Source organism: Electrona antarctica, assembly GCF_951216825.1.
Source record: "Electrona antarctica genome assembly, chromosome: 12".
NCBI classification, from domain to species: Eukaryota; Metazoa; Chordata; class Actinopteri; order Myctophiformes; family Myctophidae; genus Electrona; species Electrona antarctica.
Genome location: NC_136793.1, coordinates 32,595,381 through 32,614,731, shown reverse-complemented (window position 1 = coordinate 32,614,731; position 19,351 = coordinate 32,595,381). Strand labels below are relative to the sequence as shown.

At 44.3% G+C, this 19,351-nt stretch overlaps 1 protein-coding gene across 5 annotated transcripts in view; it reads left to right on the top strand.

Annotated features, from left to right (window-relative positions):
* The window catches only part of ssh1a (slingshot protein phosphatase 1a), a 35,350-nt gene that overhangs the window by 1,724 nt on the left and 14,275 nt on the right, over positions 1–19,351 (top strand). For 3 of the 5 annotated variants that reach the window (XM_079517209.1, XM_079517210.1, XM_079517208.1), the window contains 2 exons: positions 4,862–4,899; positions 13,665–13,762. In XM_079517209.1, coding sequence (XP_079373335.1) covers positions 4,862–4,899; positions 13,665–13,762 — 136 coding nt within the window. Of the gene's footprint in view, positions 1–4,861; positions 4,900–10,323; positions 10,462–13,664; positions 13,763–19,351 lie in introns of those variants that run through there. The other 2 variants (XM_079517211.1, XM_079517212.1) reach the window with 2 other exon arrangements.

Sequence of the window (19,351 nt, the reverse complement as noted above, 5' to 3'; positions counted from 1 at the left end):
GGTCTTCTGCTTTGATCACTAACAAGGAAAGGGATGTCTGTTATTTATACAGACTGGAGAACAGTCATGTGGAAAGAGTCAGCTCATATTCCAAATTATAAACCAATTGGCAAGAGGATGTGTCGGTGAATGGTCGCTCACAATAATACTTATTATGTATCATTGAACCGCTGGCATAAACCAATATTTCGACATTGGTGTTTTCAACTGCAGTTATGTTCCAGTAAGACTCTTATCAAAATCTTATCACACTGTTTTGTTCCATCTGCTCACCAGTTGGGGGAGCCAAGTCCTAGCTAAAAACAAGATAACTTCAATCCAGCCTGTATGACTGGCTCCACTGATAAATAAGATTTTTGAGCAGTAGTAGATTTCTTTTAAACCACAGGTGCGAATCGTTTTTGTTACACTGAACTAGACGTATCTAAACAACACTGATTTGCATTCTGATTGATTGATTGAAAAATGTATTAACAGTTTGCAGAATTACAGTACATTTCAAGCACAAACTCAATACAAAGGCTGTTAACTGTGAGTGGACGACCCAATTAAGCATTACACTTGTTTCCAATAGGGTCCACAATGTTCAATTCATCAAAAACATTTAGAGACGTACAAATAGACACTTCTATATAGACAAAGGACAGAACAGGAATTCATCATAAAGGAGGTAAAAAGGGAAAAGAAACATATACAGTGAGGGAAAAAAATGGGTGGGCGGTGGGGGGGGATTCACGTTCAGCTCCGTTCATTTGTTTGTTTTCCTTGGAGGAGCTGCGTTGGGTCCCCAAGTCGGCTCCGAGGCCGTACCTTGAGTTGGCTGTGTGGCCGTGACCATCTCTTGTGTTGTCCTTGTGTTGGGTCCCCAAGTCGGCTCAGTCACTATCACAGCCAACCTTGAGTTGGCTGTGATAGTGTAGCACAGGGGTCCTCAACTAGAAATGCTGAAGGTCCACTAATATTTTTTGAAAAAGACTAAGGTCCGGTCCCATGAGCGCGACGCGGGCCGCGCGGCGAACATTTTGATTCATTCATTAATTAATTCATTTGATCAATTAATTAATTAATTGTATTAATAAGATTAATTTGTATTATTGCTCTTGTATTGCTATGGGAGACACTGGGGAGGCACTGGGGGGGACACTGGGGAGGCACTGGGGAGGCACTGCATGGGGAGGCACTGGGGGGACACTGGGGAGGCACTGGGCGGACACTGGGGAGGCACTGGAGAGACACTGGGGGACACTGGGGAGACTGGGGAGGCAGTGGGGGGACACTGGGGAGGCATTCAGGGGGACACTGGGGAGGCACTCAGGGGGACACTGGGGAGGCAGTCAGGCCCCTTGGGAGGTACTGGGGAGGCACTGGGCAGACACTGGGGAGGCACTAGGCAGACACTGGGGAGACACTGGGGAGGCACTGGGGAGACACTGCGGAGACACTGGGGAGGCACTGGGGAGGGGGAGGCACTGGGGGGACACTCTGGGGGACACTGGGGAGACACTGGGGAGGCACTCAGGGGGACACTGGGGAGGCACTCAGGGGACACTGGGGAGGCACTCAGGGGGGCACTGGGGAGGCACTGGGCAGGCACTGGGGAGGCACTTGGTGGACACTGGGGAGGTACTGGACATTTCATATGATTCACTGATTCACTACCCCCCCCCCCCCCCACAGACCCCATGGTCCACAGAGAGGTGGTCCGCGGTCCGGTCGTGGACCGCGGTCCGCCAGTTGAGGACCCCTGGTGTAGCAATTTAAGACACATCTGTATAATGATAATGATCTTTTCAGCCAGTTAAGTTTGACAAGCTTTCACTGGCTAGTGCTCTAATAATTCACTGTCCGTACATGTAGTTATTGTGGTCCAGCACCTCCTGAGGTGGAAATGCCCAGCCTCACAGGAGGCTGCTGCAGCTATGATGTCATCATCTTATTAGGGGTGGAGGGGTGCAGCTACTGTAGGAAGGAACTGGTGGAAAAAACAATATAGGGGGAAAAAAACAATATAGGTAATGATCGGTTTAGGAGACTGTTGATCTTTGTGAGATTATTGCATTGTGAAGGTACATGGCTCTTATAATATGATACAGAGGCCTCTGTATTTCAGACTGCATTGCTCTTCTATGCAAACAGATACCTATTTTTATCAGTCCACCCTACTAAAGGTGACATTCTCATATTTCTCTTCTATCTTACTGCTATTGTCAGGGTTTCTATGCTACTAAATCATGGCTGGAATTTCAGTTGTAGTTTGTTAGTTGAACAAAGCAAAATGAGAGAAAAAAAGACTGGCTACACTTGTGACAGAGTCACCAATCATGATCTTTTAGTCATCAATTTATTTAGGTATAGGCATTTCTTTTCCCTAACTTATGTTTTCCTGTGTGAACATGTAAGATAAGCATTTAATAAGTTTGCGGAACCACCCAATATAGGAAATATTATCTGTATATTATCATCTTAAAATAGGTGATGCTTTGGTTTACTTTAGCATTCACATCCCATAACATAGCCTGATGCCCTTTAGGCTAACGTTAACACATCACTGTCCCAATAGAATGAATCCATCTGTGGTTGCGAACGCAGTGATTGTGAACGCAGTGAGCATTTACTATGAGACCCAGCAGATCATGTCTGTGTGTGTGTGTGTGTGTGTGTGTGTGTTTAAAAAAAAATAATAATAATAATAATAATAAAGAAAAATAAAAGAAAAAAAATTAAGAGGGGGGAAAAAAAAGCTCTGTGTGTGTCAGACTGCCACAACAGCTGCGTTTGCTTCCCGCATTCACGCGTCTTACTTGTGATACGAGTTCCGGATCACCGGCACCAATGTAACCTCCAGGTTTCAAAGTCTCCTGTGTAGTACTGCCTCAATGTAAACAGATTTACACATTTTTTTTATATAGATTGTGTTTTTGGTCAAAACAAGCCTTATTCAACCGCCCATAATTAATGAACCGATCTCGGTTAAAACATTTATTTCCCGGGCGAAAGAAACTACACACAGTGTTTGTTTACATCCGGTTCACGTCTCGGGTCCCGTGGGCCTTCAAAATAAGGGTATTCACTGAAAAACACTGGCAGTGGCGCAATCATTTAATTAATATTCATGTGTTAATTATGTTCTAATAATATAATTTATGATTAGGTAATAGGAGAGCCTACTACAGGCTGTGTCTAGCCACTCGGCTTAACAGAGTACTTCAACCCCAAAATGACATGTCTATCATTTACTCACCCTGTGATGGCTTAAATGCAAGGAGTTTAATTTGTATCACATTATCTTATGATGAATGAAAAATTAAGAGAATATGGTTGGAAAAAGAAGAGAATTGTTATAGGTGTCCGTGACTCCGTGTTTAACTCTTTTACCGCAGAGTTTGCCTTTTGACGGCTCCTGGTCCAAACGCCCTCCCCACCGAGATCGCCTTTTGACGCCTACTTTAATATAAATTGATTACGGTTCACAGTTGTGTTCTCTACGCACTCGTAACACCCGGTTCCAGTGCGATTAAAAAAAAAAAAAAAAAAAAAAAAAACCCTGAAAATTCTGCTAGCTTATGCTGTCTATGGGAACGTGATTTTTAGAATCGTAATAACTCGCATTCTTTTACGATCAAAACAAGCTTTTTTTTTTGTCAAAGTTTTTGTAATGATTTAATAACAGAATAGAAGCTTGATTTGCGTCTCATTTCTGTAAACGATATGATCCCCAGTTACAACATGTATGTTTTGGGTGAAGTTTGATTTCCGAGTGAAATGGCTTTCAAACTAAAGGTGTCTCCAAGCCCCCAGAAGGGCTGCCAACATTGAAGCGCTTGGCCCTACTGGTCAGAGCTGGGACTGCAGGCGGGCCCGTGCATTTAGCACAAGGAAACCCTGTGCAGCTGGGGTATTACATTGAGCTCTTCCGCATTTTGGGTGCGAAATTATGGTGCCCAAATAAAAAAAAATCGGAAGTAGACCGTTGTTCCGGGTGCTGAGCAACTTCCGTGAAAATGAATAGCAGGTGGCGGGGCAGTCCGCCCTCTATCCTTTATAACTATGGGTGTCTCCAATACAAATTCAGTGTGGCGGTCCTGGAGTACACAATTCAGACACCAGATGGGGGTGTTGGTGGTAAATGAGTTATGGGACAACTTAATCAAATATCTGTTTATAAATGCTCACAGTGTAAATCCAAGTGTCCTTATTGGCTTTAATAGTGAAGTGACAATAGTGAAATGAAGATAAGATATTACTTTCTAAATCACATCCGGTGTAAACGCTAACGTGTCATACACTTGTGAGGAATGCGCCCGGGCATGCATGTGGGGATCGTCAGGAGCTCAGTTCACGTGCATGTGTGCTCCCAGGTGTTTTTTGTTACTACTTTGTTTTCAACAATAAAGTTTCAGTGAAATAGTGATTTTTGTGAATACTGAGGACACAGACTGGGACCACAAGTCGGGAACGATGCAAGTTCGGATTGCAATACCTGTTGTACGCGTCTGTTTGTCCGTTTCCCCTTTATGTCCATATATGGAGTTCTGTGTAGGGTATGCCCAAATAAGGAGTTCATGCCTGACATGATATTAATGTTCAGGGTACGCCATATTGACCCGACTGACTTTCCACTCTGCGGATTATAGGATAAGATTGACCCCTGTTTGTTTTTTTTTCAAAGAATCAATAAGGATTGTTTTTGTCACAAGCAGTAGGTTGGTGAGACTTGTTCCACAGAATTGTAGTAACATAATTATAATGGAAAATAAGTATAAAAAATACTACGAGGAATAGATTCTCTTTCAACTATATTCTCTTGTATTTTAAGTTTATTATAAATATGTGATATGTTTCCCTCTTATCTGTATTTCAGGATTTGGGGAGTGATGATGAACGGCGAATAAATCTGAGGTAATTTTAACTAAGCCTTTTCCCTTAAGTTTCATAATCACAAAATTACGTCGGATAATAGGCAAGTACTATTGCTGTTGACAGAATCCAATCAAACAAGCACATAAAAAAAACTGTTTATGCCTAATTTATTTTACGTGAATAGCAGACCGATATCCAGACATTTACATTTACTTTGTAAGATTAGGATTTTCTTGAAGTTGCATTTGCAGTCCCATAGACAGACGGTGGCATGTCTAACTCTGAACTAGTACAGTGATTTTCAACCTTTTTAATTACAAGGACCCCCAGTTTGATTTGTATTAGGCCATGGGCTTTCATTGGATTTGTTTTTATTTATTTTCTATCTCAGACACTCCAAATATACTATACTACTATACAATTGTGTTAATATAACTCAAGTGTACAGACTCCTAAAGGTCCATTTAGGCCCCTGGTGGTTCACAGACCCCACATTGAGAACCAGTGGCCTAGGCAAGGGATTATGTTTCTACTCCTGTCCGTCCGTCTGTCTGTCTGTGAACAGCTCATCTCTAGCACCTGTGAAACCATGCATGCACACTCCCAGAAGGCCAAGGAAGAATCTCGACCAAATCTTTTGCAAATGTTTTGGCCTATAACTCTTGAACTGTAGGTCGTACTCGTACAATCAAAATCTTTTTTCCTTGGATCAGGAATCAGGATGCAACTCACCAGATAGGCCACGCCGATTTCCGCCTGACAAGATTTTTTTCTTCCAAATAAACTTTTTGCTACTACTACAAAACTCACACATTCTCTCTGGAGTCATGTGAGCAAGATGTATCATTCATTTTAGCCGATTCATTCCATTCCAATTGGCTATGACTGGCTTCCAAATTATTCTATACGATACTATACGATACATCGCTCCAATGAACTGCAGAGGCCAATGAGGCATCTACGTTTTTATATCTAGGATCTGCGCTCTTTTGAGTTGTGGCCTAAAAGTTAAAGTCTGGCCTGGGCCGTGGCTCAGCCGTCCAGGCACCTTGGCTGGTAATCCAGTCTGGCAGTGTGCCGCGGGTTCGACTCCCGATCCCGACGGCCTTTACTGCATGTCACCCCCCATCTCTCTCTCCCCATTTCCTGTCAGCCTACTGTCTATCCCTCCATAAAAAAATATAAAATAAAGGCGAAAGCCACAAAAAAAACAACATTAAAAATTACCAAAATTATGTAGATTTTAATTTAAAATATGAAACCTCAAAAAATATGATTGCATTCTAGAGATGTTTGTACTGTCAGCACACGTTGTTTTGCACTTTGTATGTCTCTTATATGGCATGAATATTGTTTGTGTGAATGAATCATTGGCGATCTTCGGTTTTCATTAGTGTTTTTTTAATCCCTCAATAACGTGAGAAACAGCATTTCCTTACAGTGCTCTAAAATGTAGGAGCATTGTTCTGAAGAAATAGATATTTGTTCCTCTGTTTATTTCAGATCATTGCAACAAATGTTCAACAATTTGGGACAACAACACTGCAGCCCTTTACTGCTTCATTAGCGTCAAATAATAATTGCTTATGGTGCAGGCTGTATGACAGAGAAAGTCTCTCCTTAGAACCTTTTGTCCCCATGTCTTTTGTGTGGATCTGACATTATAGTCTTTCTGTCGCTGCTGAAAACAGGATGCTTGAAAACAGGTCACAGCTTCCTGTTATCCCTACTGTGGATAACAACAAATACAGGAGGAACTGGCCAGCCTGTGGTATCAAAGATGGCAATGTAATACTGGTAACTAGCAGCAATCTTCATCACAGAAAGTGGTTAGGTGGCATAGGTAGATATTGATTATGGTCAATTTGACGTGGTTAGGATTATCAGCTATAACTGATATCAGCTATCAGTTATTCCTCTAACAAGAATGTTGTGTAGCACTTGGAAGTGGAACACATAAAAGCAGTCTGGAAATTGTGCTAACATTCTACTTTGTTTTCACTCGCATGTATTAAGAGAGCCTAGTTTCAATTATTTTCCCGTAATTGGCCTGAAAGTCATTACGATCAGTTGCTGAGTGTTATCATCTGGACTTGATAAAAGGCTTCACACAGTTTCAGGAGTAGAGGGTGCTATGAGAAAGCAGATGACCCGGGCTAAAAGTATTGTCGTGACCTTGAAATAAAATGCAGTCAAAGCTTTCAAAGATTTCAGTTTATCTAACCAATGTGCTTTGCATGGATGCAGTAAAGATCTATGCATTATTAGTAAGGGCCTCTCTTGCCCCTATATTGCTCCAGTTTCGTGAGGTTGAGCAAAGCCGTTGTAACATGTATCATTAGTTGTTAATTTATCCCTCATATATAGCTATAGAGATTTTTGTCCTAACACAAATTTTAAATGCCATTGACAATGATTGGAGAATTTACGTCATATGTGTCTGAGCAAATCGACATGTTACGTCATGATGATGTGCGATGATAAGAGCGAGCAAATCGGCTATTTAGGTCCTACACAAACATTGTCCCATTGACAATGAATGGAGAATTTACACCATGTGTTGTATGATGATATGAGCGCCCCTCACTTCACATGGGTGTGTTGTATTTTTATTTTATTTTGATAGGTGCTGATTGTTCCAGTTGTGTATATACTATACATTTAGATTAGATTGACAGCTATATGAATGCAGCCTCATTGCAGAGGGGTGCGTTTGCACTGTATCCCTATGTGCGTGTGTGCGTGTTCTTGCTATGTGCATGTGTGTGGGTGGGCATGCCCATATCAATGCTGCAGGCTTTGCTTGTAGAGAGTTTTAAAATGATAGAGGGGGTCCAAGAAGCACTCATGTAGGGGTATCACTGTGAATGACCTTTTGCAACGCATACTTGTTTACTCAAAATGCACACTTCAGAACTGCCAATGATCATCAGGAAAATCATGGCGTGCATGGTTGTATGGATCAGTGGCAGGGGCGGCAGGTTCCTATAACGGCAGTGGGTGCCCCCCGCCCCGCCCCCCAGCCACCCCGCCTCTGTTCCCCGGACATTGTTTTGGGATATTTTTGCTGAGATGGCTCTGTTTGTCAAGTCTCAAGTCAGTGTGGAGATTGGCCGGCGGTGTTGCTGCCCTCCCCTCCCCTCCCGACTCATGGCTCTTTACAGACGGGCCGATCCGCTGACTGTGTTAGTGTTGTGTTGCTGCAGGAGACGGAGTGTGAATGAACCGTGCGGTCACTGGAACAAAGCCACCGTTTTAGCATTTGAATACCTGTTCTGTGAACACCGTAAAGGTGTGTGCCTACGTGACAAAATGACCAGGGGGAGGGGATCTTCAGCCTTAATCTCAGTGGGTGCTATTTGCCTTATTCTTTTTTCAGTGGGTGCCCAAGCCCTCAGGCACTCCCAAAGTTGACGCCGTTGATCAGTGGTGTGCTTGTGTGTAGACCAGTAGAAATTGAATTGCATAAGATACAAAGGAACTGGAGTAGAACTGGGCCTGTAGTTTATCACTTTCTTTAGAACATGCTGATGTCATTTGTATCCTGTGCTGCTGCCCCCGCCCCTAACACTCCATGTACAGTCAGTGTGCACTGCTTAACCCTCCCCCTGCTTTTTTCAACGGAGTCAGTGAGAAAGTGGCAACATTATGCAACAGCCAGCCACAAGAAGCTGCTTCTCTTCCATTGTGCTATAGTGTGTGCAGATCACAGCGAAAGCGTAATAATAAACTAGCCTGGTGACTGCCTCTGTGTAGCGTCTTTGTAGTGATGTTTGTGTAACCTCTCTCATACACCTGGTGACTCAGAGCAGTGGCTAAGATGACGCCCGCTACTCTCTGCCCTATAACCGCTGGCTTACAAAACTGATTTTAATCTAAGAACGTGGTGATGTATGATAGTTAAATGTCTGAGCTGTAAACCAACCTCCCTTCTCCTGAATCTGGTCTTACTGTATAGAGGGGCTACCTGTAGCAAGCCAAATCATATCACAATGATATTATTATTGTAAGCTAGTGACCATTTCATCCTGTTGACAATGGCAAGTTAGGATGGTCTTGTGTTATCTACCTTGTCACAGAGCCATTGACTTAACAGTCGGCAAATTCTCCCAATGCAAGAGAGACAAGAAAGTGGGGTGATGGGGGTCTATAACAGACTATTGTCCACTTAGGCATACCTTGCACTGTAACAGGGACCCATTTGTGATGTAACCTTTAAGCAAGTCTTTAAGTTAGCCTTCACATGATTATGTTACATTCTTTCCCTGAGTTCACTGAATCGTAGAATTTACCACTATAAAGAACAATGACTGTTGTTGTAAGGCTACTCCATCAGACAGGGGTGTTTAGAAAAAAATTCTCCCTATATTGTCATTGCACCTTCTGTCAATGTCACACATGATTGTGTTCAGTGTAGGGCAGACTGGAGTGAGTGAAAGGCACCACTGGCCACTTGTATGAAAGCACCAGCAAGGGAATCCCTCCCCTAAAGCCTGACAGTAATGAGATTTGGAGAGAGAACCCATTGCCAGTTCATCCAATCCGCTCCAGTCATGCTTGGCCCATGTGGGAAGCTGCCTGGTAATGCTGCCTGGGAGTCAGTTGATTCTTGCGTTGGAATGCAGCTCTAAAGTCCACACTAAAAGATCAAGATATCCCATTTGAAGGGTTTGTGCCCTCCTTGTTTCCTATTTGTCTTTTACAGTTTAGAAAGTGGGTGTTGCTTGTGGTGCCAGGCTAAAGGAGAGAAAGGGGCATTCTTTACTGTTCTGTAGCGCTTGTGTCTGTTGGATAAAGCATTGCAAGATCCTGGGTCTGGACATGTTTCTTGGGAACCTCTCAGTACTTAAATCTGAAAAGTAGGACAATGTTGGGTGTCCGCATCAGATTTGGTGTGTGTGTGTGTGTGTGTGTGTGTGTGTGTGTGTGTGTGTGTGTGTGTGTGTGTGTGTGTGTGTGTGTGTGTGTGTGTGTGTGTGTGTGTGTGTGTGTGTGTGTGTGTGTGTGTGTGTGTGTGTGTGTGTGTGTGTGTGTGTGTGTGTGTGTGTGTGTGTGTGTGTGTGTGTGTGTGTGTGTGTGTGTGTGTGTGTGTGTGTGTGTGTGTGTGTGTGTGTGTGTGTGTGTGTGTGTGTGTGTGTGTGTGTGTGTGTGTGTGTGTGTGTGTGTGTCGGCAAGCACAACCCTCTCAGGCAACGGGTGGAGACTGCAGCAACTCCCTCCAGGCAGGAGTCTGACAAAGCTTTTCCTTATAACTCTACCCACACGCAGATGGAAGAAGCGAAGGCGGACAGAGGGATTGACATATGAATAGGCAGCGCGTATGCACTGATCAACACCAATGAGTGCAGACTCCTCAGCTTGAACTGTCTGACACTCAGAAGTGCGGGATGAGACCGGGCACATTGTATCGACTCTCCTATTACACTCCATTACTGATTATTCTGAGCTGCTGGAGAGGTAGCTCAATAGTGGACAGAGTTGCTGATTTGCTCGGGTCAACAGGATGCATCTGGTTGTAGAGTCACCTCAGGAGGCTGTGATGAAGATGCTGCCCTATTTCGTGGAGAATGCTGTGTTGAACCAGCGCGAGATACGCCGCATGTGAGTTTAGCGCACAGAAACCATGCACTCAAGTGGCTTGGGAAACGGTTAAATAGGTCCTGTTCCATGTGAGAACAGTATCTGAAACTTAAGGTTACGCCTAGTACCTTTTCTTAAGCTAAGCTTCTGTATTAAGCTAAGATTTTGTTTTATGATTCTGAAAGCCAAGCCACTGTTAAACCTTTCTGTTTTGCTGTTTTTACAGTAAAACTTGTGTTGCTGTTTTTACAGTTACTAACTTATTCAAAGCGCCCTTTGAATGACAATAGTAGAAAATATCTGCTTCTGATTTGACATTTCCTGATCATTTACACCGTAAGCTTCAGAAATACTTGGAGCTGTCGTGTTGTCAGCCTGGTGAACTGGATCAGTTCTTGCGTCCTTGAGTTCTTTTGAGATATTGAACTACAATCGGAAGAATAAGCTATCATCCCCAAAAAGCTGATGTGATTGAATGGGATACGATTCTTGGGACATGGTGTTGCCTTCCTACCCCATCCTTCATGATGTTGCCTTCCTACCCCATTCTTCATGATGTTGCCTTCCTACCCCATTCTTCATGATGTTGCCTTCCTACCCCATTCTTCATGATGTTGCCTTCCTACCCCATTCTTCATGGTGTTGCCTTCCTACCCCATTCTTCATGATGTTGCCTTCCTACCCCATTCTTCATGGTGTTGCCTTCCTACTCCATTCTTCATGGTGTTGCCTTCCTACCCCATTCTTCATGATGTTGCCTTCCTACCCCATTCTTCATGATGTTGCCTTCCTACCCCATTCTTCATGGTGTTGCCTTCCTACCCCATTCTTCATGATGTTGCCTTCCTACCCCATTCTTCATGATGTTGCCTTCCTACCCCATTCTTCATGATGTTGTCTTCCTACCCCATTCTTCATGATGTTGCCTTCCTACCCCATTCTTCATGATGTTGCCTTCCTACCCCATTCTTCATGATGTTGTCTTCCTACCCCATTCTTCATGATGTTGCCTTCCTACCCCATTCTTCATGGTGTTGCCTTCCTACCCCATTCTTCATGGTGTTGCCTTCCTACCCCATTCTTCATGATGTTGCCTTCCTACCCCATTCTTCATGATGTTGCCTTCCTACCCCATTCTTCATGATGTTGTCTTCCTACCCCATTCTTCATGATGTTGCCTTCCTACCCCATTCTTCATGATGTTGCCTTCCTACCCCATTCTTCATGATGTTGCCTTCCTACCCCATTCTTCATGATGTTGCCTTCCTACCCCATTCTTCATGGTGTTGCCTTCCTACCCCATTCTTCATGATGTTGCCTTCCTACCCCATTCTTCATGATGTTGCCTTCCTACCCCATTCTTCATGGTGTTGCCTTCCTACCCCATTCTTCATGGTGTTGCCTTCCTACCCCATTCTTCTGTATAACCTGATGTCAGTTCTGCATGTCGGACTGTAGGTACTGTAGGTTATAATCATGTGGAATCATTGCAGCTCTCTGGCAAGCCTTTCTGTCAGTCTTTGTTTGCCTTGATACCAGATGTATTTTTAGCTGTAGCGTTTGTGGAGAGGCTGATAGCAGGGTGCTGGAGGGTGAGAGACACCAGAGCTGAGGCCATTTAATTAGGCTGTCTCAGTATGGCCTTCAGAGTAGTGGCCACAGCTTTTGATTTACACCCCAGGAGAAATGCAAGTTTCACATATCCTCAGATCTCAAAAGAATGAATTGTTTGCACTGATGGCTTATCAGGTATCATGTTTTAAGTCCGCTGAACCCAATGCTGGTCTGCTAGATGAAGTAGGTTGCATGATTTGCATCATGAGTCATGACCAATTGGTGTTTGCACACAACACTGTTTAGTTGAGTTTATATTCTCCAGCCTATGTTTTTCTCTTGCTCCTGCAACTCTTGCCTCAAAATATCAACCATCCCCTGACAGAGTAGCCACCTCACATCCTCATAAATCTCTAGCAGAGAGAGAATAGACAGAAGTAAAAGTAGCCAAATGTGAGACAAACACTACCTAACCTCAGTGGCTACATATATACAGTATGGTCACTGTAGAACTTTGTCTCTTTCTAGTGGGCTTGGGGTGAGAAGCACAAGACTGGGACTGTTCTCTATTGGTACAGTTACCGGTCTGCTATACTAGACAATGGAAGTCTAGTGGCCAAGAAGAGTTCATTTTGGGAACACATCTAATTCGGTCTAAATATGTAACTTCATCAATGTAGTGAATTTTAAAAAAGTCACCTAGATACAGTACATCTGTTAAGACCTGGCCTGCAGTACGCAGTACTTGTTTGTGTTTCTGGTTGGGATTTTGTTATGTTTCAATCTGTCATCACACCTGTGCTATTTTTCTTTTTATGATGTCTTGGTTTGCCAGATTGAACACACAGAATACCAGGAGTGTGTTCTACCTTGCTGCCAGCCAGGTAGATTTACGAGCGTGCCGATGTAGTGACTTACCTGTAGTAAGAACAGTCAAACGGAATAATTGGTAGAAGCTCAGTCCCACTTTCACTGTAGTCTCTTCTGCTGTTGTGTCATCTGTAGATCAATGCCCAGAAGCACATGAAAACCTGACAGGATTTTATTTACGAAGGCAGGTGTGAATTGTATACAGTAGAGTAAATCCGGAGTTTTAATTTAACATTTTGCATCCTTTCCTACACTCTCAAGAGTTCAATTACACTTCAGATTTTACCATTAGAAACATTTGGTATCACAAACAACTGCATTTGGGTCAATTATTTAGGTCTTGTTTTCCATTAGGGCCCAACCAGCAGCAGACTCAACAAATCAAATCAGAATGCAGCTCATGCAGCACAAAAAAGGCCAGATAAGCATTCAGGCTGAAGCCTGATTTATCACTGCTGCAGAACCATGGGCCTCCCTCTCTATGGCGGCTGACAACTGGGCTTTCCCCAGTTGGCTGTCGTGGTAACGTACTGGCAGCAGACACCCATGATTTATCCTCATCTCATTGCTTTAATATTTGGTACTGCACCTCCGTATTGAAACAGAATGCCATTTTTCTCACTTCTCAGCTACCACTCTGCGTGCTGAAAGGTAGATGGAATGATGCCTCTAACAAAAACGTACAACGCAGTCCCATTTAGAACCAATGTGCAGTGCTGAGGCCCTGCAGCAAAGTGTCTGCTAGAGTGTAGGCCTACTGTTACTATAGTCTTAACGCCTGTCCCCTGTTTGTTTCACAGCCTGAGCGAGAGCTTCTTCATGGTGAAGGGAGCTGCACTCTTTCTGCAGGGAAGCTGTGCTCAGGGCCAAAAAGTACATCCCCACCACAAACATGCAGGTAAGAACCACAAGGTGTCTGTCTGTCTGTCTGTCTTGTGTGTGTGGCACTTGCACTGAGTCTGGAAGAGAGAAAACAACTTTATGAATATATGGAAGGCAGCTGCTGATAGATTACTTGCCCAAGGATCTACTCTAATTTATAAAGGAAGTGATCCATTGGATTGGAGCCCAGCTGTATGTGTGTTGTGTGTGTGTGTATATATATCTTTTATGAATGACTGTATTGTTTATCTATGATTACTGTGATGTGCTGCTTGCCCTTCTTTTTTGTTTGTTTTATTGTATTGTGCCTTTAAAGGTATATTCTGTGATTTGACTTAATTCAAATATCACTTATTTTTTCTTTTTTTCTGGATAATCCTCCCTACTATAGAGTGTGCTGACCATATAAGGAGTTCCTCCCTGTCCCCAGTGAGCCCCTGGGGTCAAAAAACCCTAGTTTCAGTTTTGGTGGCGGGTGGCAAAACCTTCATCCAATCAGGATGAGTGGGGCCTTCCTCCAATCATGATTGAGTGGGGGCGGGCCTTGGTGCACGTGCTGTTGGCCTGTTGCACTTCCCCCCACTGTAGAGCGTGCATGTGCACATTTTGTTACCGGGGCGGACTGGGTGGTTTTCCAAATCACCCAAATCACTGAATGCTCCTTTAATTGATACATTTCTATAGTTTGTCATACTTTATTTGTATACATTTATGACTGACCTTTATGTGAAAGCTTAGAAATTCAATCAAACTTTTCATAAAAAAAAGAAAATGATCAATTAAACTAATTTCAGAAGTTTGTTTTATTTGGTCAAGGTTACTGTACTGTAGTGTTTGTTTGATCTTATGTTCAGATGTTTGCTCCTGAGTGGAGCTGGAGGAAAGGTGCCTGATTTTGAACAGATAAATAATGTTCCTGGGAGCAGTGAATCGGTGTGGGGACATCCCTTCCTTTTCAAATCTGTATGCCAGACACCAGCCAAACCCTCCTACTGTGAGTCTGTATGCCAGACACCAGCCAAACCCTCCTACTGTGAGTCTGAATGCCAGACACCAGCCAAACCCTCCTACTGTGAGTCTGTATGCCAGACACCAGCCAAACCCTCCTACTGTGAGTCTGTATGCCAGACACCAGCCAAACCCTCCTACTGTGAGTCTGTATGCCAGACACCAGCCAAACCCTCCTACTGTGAGTCTATGCCAGACACCAGCCAAACCCTCCTACTGTGAGTCTATGCCAGACACCAGCCAAACCCTCCTACTGTGAGTCTGTATGCCAGACACCAGCCAAACCCTCCTACTGTGAGTCTGTATGCCAGACACCAGCCAAACCTCCTACTGTGAGTCTGTATGCCAGACACCAGCCAAACCCTCCTACTGTGAGTCTGTATGCCAGACACCAGCCAAACCCTCCTACTGTGAGTCTGTATGCCAGACACCAGCCAAACCTCCTACTGTGAGTCTGTATGCCAGACACCAGCCAAACCCTCCTACTGTGAGTCTGTATGCCAGACACCAGCCAAACCCTCCTACTGTGAGTCTGTATGCCAGACACCAGCCAAACCCTCCTACTGTGAGTCTGTATGCCAGACACCAGCCAAACCCTCCTACTGTGAGTCTGTATGCCAGACACCAGCCAAACCCTCCTACTGTGAGTCTGTATGCCAGACACCAGCCAAACCCTCCTACTGTGAGTCTGTATGCCAGACACCAGCCAAACCCTCCTACTGTGAGTCTGTATGCCAGACACCAGCCAAACCCTCCTACTGTGAGTCTGTATGCCAGACACCAGCCAAACCCTCCTACTGTGAGTCTGTATGCCAGACACCAGCCAAACCTCCTACTGTGAGTCTGTATGCCAGACACCAGCCAAACCTCCTACTGTGAGTCTGTATGCCAGACACCAGCCAAACCTCCTACTGTGAGTCTGTATGCCAGACACCAGCCAAACCTCCTACTGTGAGTCTGTATGCCAGACACCAGCCAAACCCTCCTACTGTGAGTCTGTATGCCAGACACCAGCCAAACCCTCCTACTGTGAGTCTGTATGCCAGACACCAGCCAAACCCTCCTACTGTGAGTCTGTATGCCAGACACCAGCCAAACCCTCCTACTGTGAGTCTGTATGCCAGACACCAGCCAAACCCTCCTACTGTGAATCTGTATGCCAGACACCAGCCAAACCTCCTACTGTGAGTCTGTATGCCAGACACCAGCCAAACCCTCCTACTGTGAGTCTGTATGCCAGACACCAGCCAAACCCTCCTACTGTGAGTCTGTATGCCAGACACCAGCCAAACCCTCCTACTGTGAGTCTGTATGCCAGACACCAGCCAAACCCTCCTACTGTGAGTCTGTATGCCAGACACCAGCCAAACCCTCCTACTGTGAGTCTGTATGCCAGACACCAGCCAAACCCTCCTACTGTGAGTCTGTATGCCAGACACCAGCCAAACCCTCCTACTGTGAGTCTGTATGCCAGACACCAGCCAAACCCTCCTACTGTGAGTCTGTATGCCAGACACCAGCCAAACCCTCCTACTGTGAGTCTGTATGCCAGACACCAGCCAAACCTCCTACTGTGAGTCTGTATGCCAGACACCAGCCAAACCCTCCTACTGTGAGTCTGTATGCCAGACACCAGCCAAACCCTCCTACTGTGAGTCTGTATGCCAGACACCAGCCAAACCTCCTACTGTGAGTCTGTATGCCAGACACCAGCCAAACCCTCCTACTGTGAGTCTGTATGCCAGACACCAGCCAAACCCTCCTACTGTGAGTCTGTATGCCAGACACCAGCCAAACCCTCCTACTGTGAGTCTGTATGCCAGACACCAGCCAAACCCTCCTACTGTGAGTCTGTATGCCAGACACCAGCCAAACCTCCTACTGTGAGTCTGTATGCCAGACACCAGCCAAACCCTCCTACTGTGAGTCTGTATGCCAGACACCAGCCAAACCCTCCTACTGTGAGTCTGTATGCCAGACACCAGCCAAACCCTCCTACTGTGAGTCTGTATGCCAGACACCAGCCAAACCCTCCTACTGTGAGTCTGTATGCCAGACACCAGCCAAACCCTCCTACTGTGAGTCTGTATGCCAGACACCAGCCAAACCCTCCTACTGTGAGTCTGTATGCCAGACACCAGCCAAACCCTCCTACTGTGAGTCTGTATGCCAGACACCAGCCAAACCCTCCTACTGTGAGTCTGTATGCCAGACACCAGCCAAACCCTCCTACTGTGAGTCTGTATGCCAGACACCAGCCAAACCCTCCTACTGTGAGTCTGTATGCCAGACACCAGCCAAACCCTCCTACTGTGAGTCTGTATGCCAGACACCAGCCAAACCTCCTACTGTGAGTCTTTGACACCTGCTGGCAAGTTTGTCTTTTTATGCCAGCCACTTTGGCAGGTAACCAAACCAACCAATTTGGAGGCCCTGGTCTACTTTATTCTACAAACCTAGTTGGCAGGGAAATCATTTTGAGAATTTACCAGCAGTCACTGTGGCCTTCTTTAGTCAAGAAAGTTGATCTTCTCTGTGTTATGTAGTTTGTAAATGACTGCGTAGACGATGAGATCACTTGCGTTTTACATGTTTACATTTTTGACTGCTCTTATGACTTTAGATACCCCACCAGTTCAATCTCAGATTAGCAACTACACAGCGAAATCCTCAGCATAATTCAACTTGGAGAGTATCAAAATATATGGGTCCATGCCATGGAACTAAATAGAATATACCCTTACAGGACCATTTGCGTCATGGGGCTATTACATTGATTGCAATGACAGTTACTGACTTATGAATCTATGAATGTGTTTGCACATCAAAGTGAACCCTGTATGACACAGTTGTCCTTTCCCACTTCCCAGAGAGGAAATATACCCTGGTCCTGAGAAAATCATCCCACTTTACCTCTGTCTTCCCTGTTTCCCAGCATATTTGTTCATTGGTGTAACATCATGTATTACAAGTTCTGTCTTGTCACTGGGTATCGCCCATAGCACATACTCACTAGTAATGAGTTCATACAATAGATCTTGAGAATAATTTATTTCAAAGCTGAAATTCAATGCAATTAGCAATCAGTAAAAAACACACACTCAACTGGCCAATTAAGAGACAAGGCATACTGTAACGTACATGGACTGCTCCGCACAGAGTAAAATGCAGTAGCGAACCTCTGCATATGTCCACCGGGCCCCATGCGCGGCTCGATATTTGTGTCCGCGCATACCTAGTGTTGACATTCTGGTATCACACAAAGCATGGCTCGGTATGAAGCAGTTTATCGACATGCACTATCGCAGTGAAAAGCTGTTTCTGCAAAGGAACATATTGCTTTTACAAACGGCCAAAGTTGGAAATTCATCCACACAGCATTGAAACTAATAAGCCAATAAAGCCATGTCATGAATGGATTATGAAAAGGCAAATGACTGTAAACATTCCCATCCCTGGACTATTGTAGGACTAGTAGCATGCCAACATTTGTGCTATTGCCATTGAGAATGCATTGAGCGTTTAAAGTTAAATAACTCAAACTACAAATCATTGCAAAGTAAAAAAGTTCCAGCATGTGTCTCCACAGTAAGCTGAATTATAAAATGTGTGAATGGAGTTTCTAGGTGAAAGTGATTTTTTTTGTTGACGTGCCAATATCTGCCATTGAGCCCCATTGTGAATTTCTCAAATTTGAAAGCACTATATTTCTAAAACTATGAAACATTTCAAAGATTTATTTTCAGGCAAACATGTCCACCGTAAGATGAACCTAAATAGGTTTGAATGGGGTTTCTAGGTGTAAGTATGTAGGACTAGTAGCATGCCAAAGTTTGTGCTATTGCCATTGAGAATGCATTGGGCGTTTAAGTTAAATACTGGGGGTTCATATTTTGACAGCAGAAACTGCCTGTCATAATTTCACCCCCCTCCCTATTCCAAAGCCCCCCCAGGTACATTATATGTTTAAACTATTTTCAGCAATGGTACAATTATTTTTTCAGTGGGTAGATCTTGTTGAGCTTGTCATTTTTAAAGTAGATCTCACGTCATAAATGTGTGGGCACCCCTGGTCTACACAATGTTTGTGCCTTGCACTTTTAGACTCCCATCATTACCTTTAGACATCCTTAACAGATATTTGTCTGTATAGACTTATGTTTCTGGGTACGGCAAGCAGACTGCCTCTGAGCTTGACTGGCTGGGAAAAACACCCATAGCCTCCAGCTGTTATCCAGAACAGATGCCAACTTGGCTGCCAAGTTAGGTATAGCTATTTGAGCTAAACCCCTGTATGCACTCAAGTGCTTTAAAATATTTTGACAAGCATTGTGGTTCATTGGAACACTCCGATTCACAGTTACTTGCATGATGGGGTTAATATTGCTTTTCAGTCTGACCTACTTGGGATCTGGGATTGGAAACGGTTTGAAAACAACTGAAGGGTTGTAGTGGAGGGTCATTAGGTCATATGAACCGGTGTTCATGGAATGGTTAATGAAATGCTATCGAGGCCTAATAGTTGTTGTTACTGCGAGAGTGAGGTCTAGCCAACACCAACTCGGGATTCCTGGATCACTGCCCTCCACAATTTTCC